The following is a 13,379-nucleotide window of genomic DNA, read 5'->3' as shown; positions in this document are numbered from 1 at the left end:
AGGTGCTGATACTGCTGGTCAGGGACCACACTCTGAGAACCACCTAGCAATATAATTGCTGGATAAGGCACATTTTTAACTGTATTAGATTTTACCAAATTATTTTTATATAACTGTATTAATTTATACTGCTGTGAGCAGTGTTTCTGAATAATCATATCCCCACATCCTGACCACATTTTTTGTCAGACTTGTTTTGCCAACCTGACAGGTATAAAATGCTATTTTACTGTTGTATCAATTTGTAAGGTTGAAAGCATCTTTTCATGTTTATTGGCCATTTTGTTTTTCCATTTGTAACACATGTCTATTAATATCCTTTGCCCATTTGTATTTTTTTGGACCTCTTCTTACATTAAGTATTCTTCACAACTTCTTGATAAACCTTTGTTTGTAATATATGTGGCAAATATCTAGTCCGTCATTAAATGTTTTATGACATTATTTGTAAAACAGAAATAATCAAATTTATTAATCCTTTCCTGTGTTTTTCTTTTTCTTTTTTTGTGTTCATTAAAAGTCCTTCCCTATTCTAAAAGCCTATTTTTTTATGTATATGTCCTTAACCAACCTGGAGTTATTTTTTTCCTAATGGGTATGGATCTAATTCCCTAACTCCCCACCCCCAATACCAAAAGCAAATTGTCTCAAAGCAAGTATTGAGTACTATAAACTTGTCCTGCTAATTTGGCTTGTTCTTTCATTTCATTCAACTCTCTGCTCAAGTATCACTTAACCAACCCTATATAAAAAAGCACCCAAACCCATCTCTGGCAGATCTCTGTCCTCTTACCATACTTTAAATTTTTAATTTTCTCCATAGCACTAATTACCAACTGACACATTATACATTTATTTGTCTGTCTTATCTAATGTCCGTCTAACCCTTCCAAAATATGACTTATTTTTTATTGCCTATTTTTACTCATTGTTATATCACTGGTGCCTAGAACAGTGCCTGAAAAGTAGCAGAGGCTCATTAGTATTATCAAATATATGTTGATTTGTAGGGCCTCCTTATGACATACTAAAATTTCACAAGGATGTGGATGTGTTTCTGGGCTTTCCATTATATTCCACTGATCAATTTGTCCATCCCAGCATCAAACCATACTGTCTATTATGACTTTGTAATTAAGTCTTGATATCAGATAGAATAAATTTTCTAGGATTGTCTTGGCTATTCTTGGATATTTACTCTTCTACATCAATTTTAGAATCAGTATTTCAAGATCCATGAAAAACCTTCTTGGAATGTTGATTAGAACTATGTCAAATATAGAGATTAATTTGAAGAAAACTGACATTTTTCTTTATATTACATCTTTCCACTGTGAATGTGGTATATTCACAGTCAGGTCTTTATGTCCTCTGATGTTTTGTAATTTTCTTAACAAAAGTTCAAAACATCTTGTGTAGATTTAAAGTTTTATCTCTTCTGTCCATATTCTTTATCTCATCTCTTGTTCTTGTCATATTTCATTGGCTAAGAACTACAAAACGATGCTGAAATTTTAAAAGTTGGTAGTTGGTATCCTAGTCTTATACTTGATTTTTAATGAAAATGCTTCTAAATTTCACCATTGGAAATGTTACTTGCTAATTGTTTTGATGAAATCATCATGGTTAAGAAAATTCCCCTTCTATTCCTGATTTCCTTAAGTTTTAAAATTATAAATGAGTTGTTACATTTTTTTCTGAATTCTTTTCCAGCAAGCATCAAAATGATCATTTGGGTTTTCTCATGCTATGTATGAACGTGGAGATTAAATTAACAGATTTTTCAGATGCTGAACTACTCTTCCATTCTTTGCATAATTTGCTAATACTTTATATTAGGCTATAATTTTATTTTCTTGTGCCATCTTTTCAGATATTTGTAATCAGTATTACATCAGCCTCATAAAATAAACTAGGTAGTTTTTCTTCCTTCTGTCTTTCCTTTCTTTTTTCCTTCCTCCCCTCCCTCTCTTTCTTTAATCCTATTTTAGTAAGTGATTACATATTTGTTTTTTTGAGACTTGGTAAGACCCACTTGTAAAATGGTCTCAGTACAGTATTTTTGGTTGGAGGAGAGTAGGGATAGAAAACTCCTAACTACTATTTCAAATTCATTAATAGTTACTGGTTTATTCAGGATTTGCATTTCTATTTAATTTTGGTAATTTATATTTTTCCAGAAAACCATCTAGTTTATCTGTATTTCCAAATTTATTAGCAGAGGTTATAGTATTCTTTTATGATTAAAATCTCTGTGATAACTGTACTTAGATCCTTATTTTCATTTTGTTTATATATACTTCTCTCCCCTCTGATCATATTCTCAGAAGTTTGTCTAATAACTAATTATCTTTTCACATAATAAACTTTCGATATGCTTTAAAAACTCTCCTCTTTTGGTTATTTCAAGTTTGCTCTTTATTATTTTCTTCCTTCTGCTTTCTTTGAGTGTATGTACTCTGATTTTCCAGCTTTTGAATTAATAGCTTAACTCATTTCCAGTAGTTCTTGTTTGTAAAATTGGTGTATTTAAGGTTAAAAATGATCATCCACATGCTACTACATGCATTCTGCATTTTCCAAAAATATTCTTGTGCATTTATTCTTCCAAATGAACTGTACACCAACTAAATTGAATTTCAGTAACTTTTCATTGAGTTGTATTGGAACAACATGAGGCCTGTGGATTAATCTACAGATAACCCAGTGTTTTACAATATTAAAAGTTTCCCATTCATAAATGAGACTTTTCATTTATTCAAGTCTCAAGTTCTTCATTAAAATATCAGTTTCATTTATATTGGTCTTACACATTTTTTAGGTACACTTATTCATATTTATTTTACATTAAAGCTTTTCAGTTCATTTGCTAAGATTTTCTCATTTCTTATTTAACTGTACCTCTTAATTATGACAATTAACTATCTTTCTCTTTATTTAAACCGTATTTTTTGTCTTTGCAATGGTTAGTTAGAACACAGAACAATGCTGAACAACAAGTGACAAAAGCTATTCAGATCTGACTCTAATATAAACAGCCTATCCTGTTTCACTGTTGGTTCTTGGTAAATAGGCTTTATTCCATCTTTTATTAATTCATTAATTCATTCAAAAAACTGCATCAGGCATTATTCTAGGCACTAGCAACACAGCAGACAGGGTCCCTGTTCTCAAGGAGCTGATATTCTAGTGGTTCCTCTTATAGTTACTAAACTCCAGTATCTCTTTCAATTCTAATAATTACCTTCAATTTTAAACACACACACTTCAATCTATGGCCTCTCCCAGCATCAATGAATAATAGCTATCTGAAATATTCCTGCCACTCCCTGCCACTTCTCCCTCCTTCCTTGCATCCCAACACTGACAGACTAGCCTGATGTTTTAATTTTTTTCCTTCTGCCGAAACTTTCTAAGTGTATTAAAATAATCTGGAACTATACTTCAAAATTATTCATTAGTTTCCGTTTCATTTTTTTAAAAAACAAACCTCTTAACAGCCACATTTACTTTGGTTGCAGAGAGATATCTGTTCTAATTACTAAGCTTAGTAATGACAGAAGTATTTTTTGAAGCCTCTGCATTATATCAAGCATATTTAGGCTGCTCTTAGGTGTTACTATTGTGTAAGTCAATGCTCAGTTTCTTCTGTGAGCTCCCCTCCATACACACACCTACCTCACTCCCCTCCCCACCAATGGGGGTGGAGGGTTGGGCAGGGATAGTTTACTGGCTTGCTTCCCTCTACTTTATGTACTAAATGTCAAGGAGTATCTGAATGCCATTGAAAATTTCTTTAGTAGAGAAAATAAAATTCTTGTGAAGAAAATTTGAACACTTTGACAACTGAGCTTCAAATTCATGTCCTCTCCCAATAATGCTTTTAAAAAAAATTTAAATGATATCTGGCATTCTTAGGAGTAATTATTGCTTTGAAAACAAATCCAGATATTTAAGAGTCTTTTAAGTTAGTGCTGGAACAAGCTAAGACTTTTGGAACTGTTGGGATGGAATGATGGTATTTAGTATGTGAGAGTGACATGAGTTTTGGGAGGCTAGGGGCGGAATGATGGAGTTTGGATGTATTGTCCTCCCAGAACTCATGTGGAAATCTGATCCCCAATGTGGCAGTGTTGGAAGCTGTTTTGAGTCATGGGGGCAGATCTCTCATAAATGGATTAATGCTTTCCCTGAGGGGGGGAGGGGTAGTGAGTTCTCGCTCTATTAGTTCCCACGAGAGCTGGTTGTTTAAAAGACTCTGGCACCACCTCTCCCTCTCTTGCTTCCTCTCACCACGTAATCTGTTTTTACCCACTGGCTGCTTGCTGCTTTCTACCATGATGAGTAGAAGCAGCCTGAGACCCACGCCAGATGCAGCTATCCTAGAGTTGTAAACCAAATAAACTTCATTTTCTTTATAAATCACCCAGTTTCAAGTATTTTGTTATAAGCAGTAGACATGGACTAATACAGAAAATTAGTACCAGAGAAGTGGGGTACTGCTTAGAACAAATACTTGAAAATGTGGAAGCAGCTTTGGAACTGGGTGTTAGGCAAAGGTTACAGGAGTTTGGAGGACTCAGAAAACAAAAAGATGAGGAAAAGTTTGGAATGTCTTAGAGACTGATTAAATGGTGGTGAGCAGAATGCTGATAGAAATATGGACTGTAAAGACCATTCTAAGGAGGTCTCAGATAGAAATAAGAATGAATTTATTGGAAACTGGGGCAAAACTGGCAAGGAATTTGGCCGCATTCTGTCCATGCCCTAGGACTTTGTGGAAGTTGGAACTTAGGAGTTGTGAACCAAAATATTTGGCAAAAGAAATTTCTAAGCAGGAAAGCATTAAGGAAGCTGCATGGCTACTTGTAAAAGCCTATGCTGAGTTATGGTGGCAAAGGCATGACATAAAGCTAGAATTTAAAAGGGAAGCAGGGTGTAAAGATTTGGAAAATATGCAGCCCAGCCATGTGGTAGAGAAGCAGAGAGCATTTTCAGAACAAAAATTCAATGGTACTAAGAAGATATGCAAAGGAACAGGATTATCAAGAGAAGGGGGAAAAGGCCCTGAAGGCATTGCAGAAGCTTCTGGGGCCAACCCTTCCATTTCAGGACCGAAGGTGGAGGGAGACAGAATGGTTTTGGGAAACAGACCTGAGGCGCCCTCCATGGGCTTGCTGCCCAGGGCCACCTCGGGAAGCTGCTTCCAGCACCAGCACTTAAGCTGCTTTGGCTGTTCCAGCTGTGGCTAAATTGCCCCCAAGTATGGCTGGAAGTACAGCTTTAGAAGATACAAGCTGAAAGCCTTGGCAGTGTCCATGTGGTGTTAGGTCTGCAAGCTCCCAGAATCCTAGAGCTATGAAGGCTTGGGAGCCTCTACCTCAATTTCAAAGGATGTACAGAAAAGTCTGGGGGCCCAAGTTTTTCCATGAGTTCTGTTGTATCTTTCTCAACAACCTCACAAGGGCGGATTAACTGCACAGTCCTCACTATAGCAATGCCGAGCAGAAACGTGGGGTCAGAGTTGCAGCAGAGAAACCCCATTAGTGCCATGCCTAGTAAGGCTGTAAAACTGGGACTGCCGTGGAGACCCCAGATATGTGTAGCTACCAGAGTGGAACACCAGCCTGGGCGAGCTGAAGTGTGGCCTGAGACCAGGAAAGCCATAGGACTGGAGCTGCCCAATGACTTGGGGATTTAACCCCACATCAGAGTGCAGAGGAGGTCAAACATATACTCAACGTACATGATTCGCCTATCAGCTTTGAGATTTAATGCCTGCCCTGCTGGTTTTTAGACTTGTTTGGGACCTGTTACCCCTTTCTTTTGGCCTATTTTTCCCTTTTGAATGGGAACATTTACCCTATGCTTGTCCCATCACTGTATCTTGGAAGTGGACTTCACAGATGGGAATTTAAACTTTGGACTTTTGAGTTGAAACAAGTTAAGACTTGGGGGATGAAATGAAATGAATATATATATTCCATCTTATTTCATTGTCTTAACTTGTTTCATTGCTTATGAAAAGGACATGAGTTTTGGGGGGCCAAGAGCAGAATGTAGTGCATTGAATTACGTCCCCCCACGACTCACTGAAACTTGAATTGTGTCCCCCGAGTTTTATGTACTAGAAACTTTATCCCTACAGTGACTGTTAAGAGGATGGGAAATCCTATTATGTTAATTGAAAGGTGGAGCCTTGAAGAGATGATTGGATTGTAGGACAGTGCAGTAATGAATGGATTAAAAATGGTGGCCAGGGGCGTGGTTCTGAGGGCTTTAAAAGAAGAGGAGAGTCTGTTTTTCTCTTGCTCTCTCTGCTTCCACCATCTTGCAATGTGAGACCCCTGGGTCACTGTTCCTACCACCAGATGGACTTTGGACTTCCCAGCCTCAGAAACTGTAAGAAATAAATTTCATTTTTCTTTATAAATCACCCAGTTTCAAGTATTTTGGTATAAGCAACAGAAACGGACTAATATAGAAAACTGAATTTCTTGACTCTAGGTTAATTATGTAAAATATCTCTACATTTGATATAATATCATAAATATGAATATAAGTCCTTAGAAATAAAAAGAGAAAACTTTCAAATGGCTTTCCTACTAAGAATACATTTTAAACTTCTTAGAAAGTCTGTAAGACTCCCCAAGACTCCTCCTTCCTTCTTCAAACTCTTCTTCCTCTCTCCCTCTCTCTCAAACTCAACAACACAGGCCTTCATTCTGTTCCTCAAACTCACCCACAACCTTTTCTTTAATTTTTTAAAGAAATGTATTTATTTTTTAATTGAGACACACAGATTGTACATATTTATGGGGTATAGAGTTACATTTCAATACATGTATAATACAATGTGTGCTGATCAAATCAGGGTAATCAGCCCATTCATCATCATAAAACTTTATCATTTCTTTGTGATGAGAACATTTGATCTCCTCTCTTCTAGCTATTTGAGAACATAGAATAAATTGTTAACACTCATGTCTTTACAATTACTCTAATTTCCACATGACAGGCTCCTCTCTGTCAATGAGACTTCAGTTCAAATGTCAATTCCTCCAAGAGACCTTTCCTGACCACCATATTTAATTTTGCCACCACCATCATCTCTCATTAGTCTCTATCACGTAATCCCGTTTTACTTCTTCATAGAATTTATCACTATTTCTAATACCTTACTTGTTTCTTTGTTTATTGCATGTCTCCCTCACTAGAATATACGATCATTGAGAAGGAGCCTTTTCTCTCGTTTGCCACTATACTCTTATACCTTGCAAGAGATTCAATAAGTATTTGTTACATAAATGAAGAAACACATCAAACTTTAGTTAGTATTATTATACTGTAGATAGATACCCAGTATAATTTTCCTGTTATTTCTAATATCAGTACCTGGCAAATATAAATTGTCAGAAGTGATCTATTATTACTCATTATATGCCTTCTTTAATTCTTTAACTGTATTTAGAGTTGATACTGTTTTTTCCCCTTCATGTACAACAAGACTTAGAAAATTCTAGGACTTAAATCAAGTTTTATTTCCCCCAGAGAAATACAATTTCATAACTACTGAACAACTATATAGAGTAGTAAAAAAAACTTAAGGGTTCATTTTCAGTTGTGAAACCTTGAAAACACCAGTATAAAATGAAAACTCTAAAATCAATTCTGGGATTGCAACAAAATACTAGAGAATAAAATTCACAACTTTTCTAAAGCTGAGATTCTCAACAAAGTTATTTAAACTCCTGTCTTTCCACAGAAAATGTAAAACCATTAGTATGCGTTACTTCTTTAGCAGAATACACAACACAGATTAACTGAAAAAAAGGCAACAATGTTTAAGAAAAATAGTTAATATAAATGATAGGCCCAAATGAGAACTATATTAGAGGATTCACTTTCATTCTCTTGTAAGGATGTGAATGTTATATGAAGGAAAACTTTTTTCAGTATAAAATGTACATTTTCACCATGCTTTACCATATATAAATAAGTAAACATACCTGTTCTGATTTAAGTACACTGAGTTCCTGATGAAGTTTATAATTTTCACTTGGTTCAGTTGTCCCAAGCGATGACTCGTTTGTTACTGATGGCAAGTGATCCAAAACCAACTGTTCTTGCTTGCTTTCTTTTCTAATACTAACATTTTCAAAAGGAATTTTATCTTCCACCACTATTTTTGATTCTTCACCAAAACCTTTATTTATTTTAGAAACTGATTCTCCAGAATTCCTGTTTGTCATAGTCACAGCTCTATCTTTTAAAGAGCTTAACTGAATATCACACACATTTACATTTTCTGACCTATTATTGTTAATTATTATCTCTAGCTCTCTACATCTCAATAAAACTTGCTCTTTATCTTGCTTTAAAGATTTAACTTCTTCACTTAGAAAACTAATCTCATCATGTTTCTGTTTTAATTGGTTAGAAAGATCAGACAGTCTCTCTGATAGTTCTAATTTTTCTCGCTTGGTTACCTCAAGTTTTTCCATGAGTTCTGTTGTATCTTTCTCAACAACCTCACCAATTTCCCACGGTTCTGCTATAAAAGTTTTGTCATCATCAAAGATGGAACTTTTCATTTTCACTATAGCTGGATTTATTCTTTGTAAATGAAGCTCTTCATTAAGTGCTTTAAGCTTACTTTTATACTCTAATTCTTGCTTATTTTTACTATCTTCCAAATCATCTTTTACCTTGAGAAGGCAAGCATACTCCTCCCGTAACTCTTGATAGTTAACTTCAAAGTTTTTTTCAGCAAATGAAAAAGTATTCCTTTGCTTTTCAATCTCGTCATTTAGCTGAATACACTGCTGTTTGAGATCCTCATTTTCCTCTGTAAGTAACTCTATTTCTTTTTGCAAGCTACAGTCTTTGGACTTGGACTTAATGGACTCTATGAAAATCAACTTTTCCTCTTGGTTAACAGGATTATATATTTTCAACATGTCTTCAAGAGCTTTCTTTTCATCTCTAAGAATGTTATTTTCTGCTTCAAGTTGTGCAAATTTTTCTTGAAGGCCATCTTCTTTTTCCTTCATTTGTTTCTCCAATAATTCAGTTTTAAGTTGTAGTTCTTGAACTTCTTGTTCAAGTGTACCCTTTTCTTTTTCTTCTTGTCTGAGTATTTCAATTTCTTTTTGAAGTTCATTGATTTGGAGAGTCATTTCTTCTGATTTTGAATTCACAAGGGACTGCTGTAAATCTTTCAGCTTTGAAATTTCCAAAATTAACTGATTCTGCTTAGTTATTAAATTGTCCTTTTCAAACTGCACGGTTTCTATCTTTTGACTCATTTCATTCCGTAAGCCATCTATCTGCTGTTTATAGTGAATGCCTAAGTTATCTTTAAGTTTCTCAATATTTATTCGATGTTCAATTTCCAAATCTTCCTTCAGTTTGGAAAGTTCCTCTTCATGACTAAACAGAAGCTGTGTTCTCAGCCTCTCTAATTCTGCTTCTTGTGATTCAGCCATTCTGTCTAACACGGCATTCTTTTCTCTTTCTAACATTTCAAGTTTTATCTTGTAATTTGTAACTTCTGCTTCATGTTTTAATTCTAGTTCCTTCCTGGATTCAGATGCAGAAACAATCTCCGCTTTCAAATCTTCCACTGTACTAAGGGACTTACGTGCTTCATTTAGTTGACTTTCTTGTTCAGCTATTGTCTGTCTAGCTCTCTGAATCTGGTCTCTTGAAAAGCTCAATTCTTCAAAAAGATCTTCAAGCTGTCTCTGTAGAGCAGACTTTTCTCCTGAAATTACTCCTAGTTCTTCCTTGAGTTTTTCCTTTTGACGGTTACTATCTTGTAATTTTATATTCAGTTCATTTATTGCCATATTCATGAGCTTTATCTGACCTTCATTAACTGTAATATTTGGATATGATCTTAAAGTATTCTCCATTTCTCCCTTATGTCGTGTTTTAAGTTCCTCTATCTGTGACGTGTGTTGTTTTATTAATTCTTGCTTCATCTGCACTATCTGCTGCCCATACATCTCATCCAGCTCTGCCCGGAGTTGTTCTAACTTTCTTTGTGCTTCCTGTTCCATTCTTTGTACTGTATCAGTTTCAAATTGGCTACCTTTATGATTTCTCTTCTGAAGTTCTTCCACTGTCCCCATTAACTGTTTTATTTCCTCAGAACACTGTCTTTCTTTTTGCTTAGAATTAGTCAGCTCCAATTTCATATTTTTTATCTCTTGATTCTTTTGTACAACGTGTTCTTGTAATTCTCCTAGTAGTTTATCAGCAGCTGTTATTTTATTCTTTAGCTCAAGAATGTTTTTTTCTTCTTCTATTATTTTTATGTTTAATTCTTCAATGATTGCTTCCTTTTCCTGTATTTCTTTTTTATTTGAGTTTTCTACTTTTTTATCTTGTTCCTTTAGAAAGAAAAAATGAAAAAATAAGAATGACAGTTTTAGCTTCTGGTTATTTATACCACTTAATCTCATTATTGAAAGACTGACAGAAAGTCTCCTTTTAACATAATTCTATAAAAAGTAACTGTTGGACCTGCCCCTCAATTTCTCCCATGGCACTGAGACCTATGACTTGCATACCCAACACCACTTATGAGCAAACACTACAGAACTTTTGGCCTTCTTGGGAAGGAGAAATTTCCCTTATATTGCCATGATTAAAATTTTTAATTTAAAAATCTAGCCTGATTAAGATGTCCGTAAACCATTATATTTTCATTGTTCTTATTAAGTCTACTCTCTAGACACTTTTTAAAAAAAGGCTTAAAAGTAAATCACAGTTCCTCCCACATATTCTAGTGACTTGAATGTGTTTTATGGCAAGTGCTATGAAAAGAGAAAAACAACAGCAAAAATAGATTCCTATGGGTGTGACCTAACTTGATTCCTGAGCTCTTAAGTGAATCAGAAATTTAGGGATATGAAATGCTTAAGGGGCTGAACTTCAAATGACATCCAAGACAACTGTACCATTTATGGCATATCAACTCGATTCTAGACTTTAGGTTCAAACAGAAATTTGAAAGAAGGGCAGATACTTTTCCTTAGCTACTATTTGGGACACTATTTTGGAACTGTAGATAAGACTAAGCCCAGACACAGGCTCAGGCATATCCATTATTGCAATTATTTTAGCATAACAAGTCAAGCAGAAGCCCTAGTGTCAAAGTTTTGGCTCAGTTACTTAGTTGCTTCTGTAAGTAGTTAGGGGCTATGGTCAAGGACAAGAAAGAAATAAAATGCACAGAACAGATCAGAATATAAGTAGGTAAATAAAATTACTTTAAGGAGACAGGAGTCCCAGGCAAATAAGACTTAAAGGCGCCTTGAATGAAATGTATTAACATATCTAAGAAAAGAATGTTAAAGCACAGAAAAAGGAAAGCCTCAGAGGGAAATAGTGGCAGTGCCCATTCAAGTACAGTCCAAGTGAGAGGGCCAGTGTGCCATCAGCCTTTGGGAATTCTGGTCCCTGTAGAAAAAACATACTTAATATAGAAAGCTATGCTGGGGGTTGTGGCAAACAGCATTTAAGAATTCCAGTCTACAGGTGTGAACTTTTGCACAGTGCGATGGCTACATCAGGTTATCTCAGCCTAATGCCACTGAACATTTGATCACTCTAACACCACTTGACCTCATGCTCACTAAACAACTTTCTAATTACTACTTGATTTTTTAAAATTCATTTGTCCATGGGGAAAAAATAAAATCCAATGAACGCAAAGTATACAGGTCCCTGTGATAATTATTTCTCATTGTAAATTAATAATCTTATATTCAGGCTTTAAATAGTAGCCTCTTGAACTTGGGAAATCTTAATTCAACTCTGAAATAGCTCAAGTGTTAGCTGACAGGAAAAAAAAAAAAAATTCAGACTTCTGAGCCTACAAGTTGAAGGCCAGATTCTCCACTATATAAATTAACCAAGGCAATGAATGCTATTCTATGTAGCCTCTTGAACGAAATTCTATTAGCTTTTGTCTTGGTGTCACATATCCCATCCAATGTTACCATATCTTATTACCAAGTGCTGAGCCTTCTTGCTGTAATTTCTGTACTACAATATGACATTAGTAAATTAGTTTAATCTCTTCTAATTGCATTGTTTTCATCTGTACAATATAGATATTTTATGTCCTCTATCTCACAGAATATGCTCAAAGATAAAATAAATATATTAGGTATTTTCTTTATATACAAATGTAATATATTTATATACTAGAAAGAAATCCACAAGGCATTTGGAACCTATAAGAAAAATCTGTTTATGCGCTCAATTTCACTTAAATTTTTATATAAGTATCTAGTTTTAAAAAATGTTAACGTTGTAATAATATCTATAATAGAAATATTTCCTGGTTTTGGTGGGGGAGCTCTTAAGCAGCATTACTTGCTTCAAAATTGTTCAACACCTGATAAAATTATAAACAACCAACAATAATTCTTCATGCAATAAGTGAACAACACAAATTGATGGTTTTTCTTAGCACCATTTATTTCAAAATATATGGCTTTAAATGACTTATTCTATATTCCATAGAAGATAGCCCTGTGATTGAAGACACAATCAATCCCTCTATTTTTTGGAAATACACCTGAGAGAGTGGCGAGTAATATACTTCCTGCTTATGACTACTGCACCATGGGAAGTTTGGAGGATCACGACAATGAAAATGAGCCTTTGACCATGAATACAATTGTGTAGGGGACCAAGACAGTTTTAACTGTGACTCCTTAGCTCCTCAGCTGCTCTGATAGAAACTATGCAGAGGGATTAATTTTTTTTAGTGAAAAATTAAAATATATATGTAATAAAAGAGATTGATAAAAGTATTCTTCTTAAAACTCAAATAAACAAAGGTTATTTCCTCTACTAAAATCAATTACTTGAATTTATCTCAAATTATAGTACCTATTGAATGTAATAAATACAATAAAATCCAATTGCCAGGCTCTTTTAATGTAGGCACAGACCATCTTTCTTCTTTTACCTACTGAGAATAGTCACTTTCAAAGAATATTGTTTTCTAGACAAATTAAGTTTATCTTTTGCTCCTATACATTTTCAACATTTTCAGCCTAGGTCTTTACACCCACTCCATCCTCTAAAACACATATTCCCCACCTCTATTAGTTGAGATTCATAATTTATTCATTTGTTTATCAAATAAATATTGAGTAGCTACTATGTTCCATACAGTATGCCAACTGCTCAGGAAACAAAATACAGTAAGTTAAAAAGGGATTATTCCAACTTATAAAACTACTTCAAATATCACCTCCCCCGTAAAGCCTACCCTGAATTTCTTCCTTCATGAAGCCAGACCTACTTAGAACTTTCAAAACACTTTTTACCTACATTTATCCTTATTCTGTGGT

General features: G+C 34.7%; 1 protein-coding gene across 1 annotated transcript in view; it reads right to left on the bottom strand.

The window, feature by feature from the left end:
• AKAP9 (A kinase (PRKA) anchor protein 9) overlaps window positions 1-13,379 on the bottom strand; it is a 136,932-nt gene that overhangs the window by 89,403 nt on the left and 34,150 nt on the right. Inside the window, exon 8 of the mRNA XM_008572140.1 lies at window positions 8,010-10,397. Coding sequence (XP_008570362.1) covers window positions 8,010-10,397 — 2,388 coding nt within the window. The remainder of the gene's footprint in view (window positions 1-8,009; window positions 10,398-13,379) is intronic.

Source organism: Galeopterus variegatus, unplaced genomic scaffold (genome assembly GCF_000696425.1).
Source record: "Galeopterus variegatus unplaced genomic scaffold, G_variegatus-3.0.2 Scaffold46, whole genome shotgun sequence".
In the NCBI taxonomy this organism is placed as follows: Eukaryota; Metazoa; Chordata; class Mammalia; order Dermoptera; family Cynocephalidae; genus Galeopterus; species Galeopterus variegatus.
This window is presented reverse-complemented; position numbering and strand designations above follow the sequence as displayed.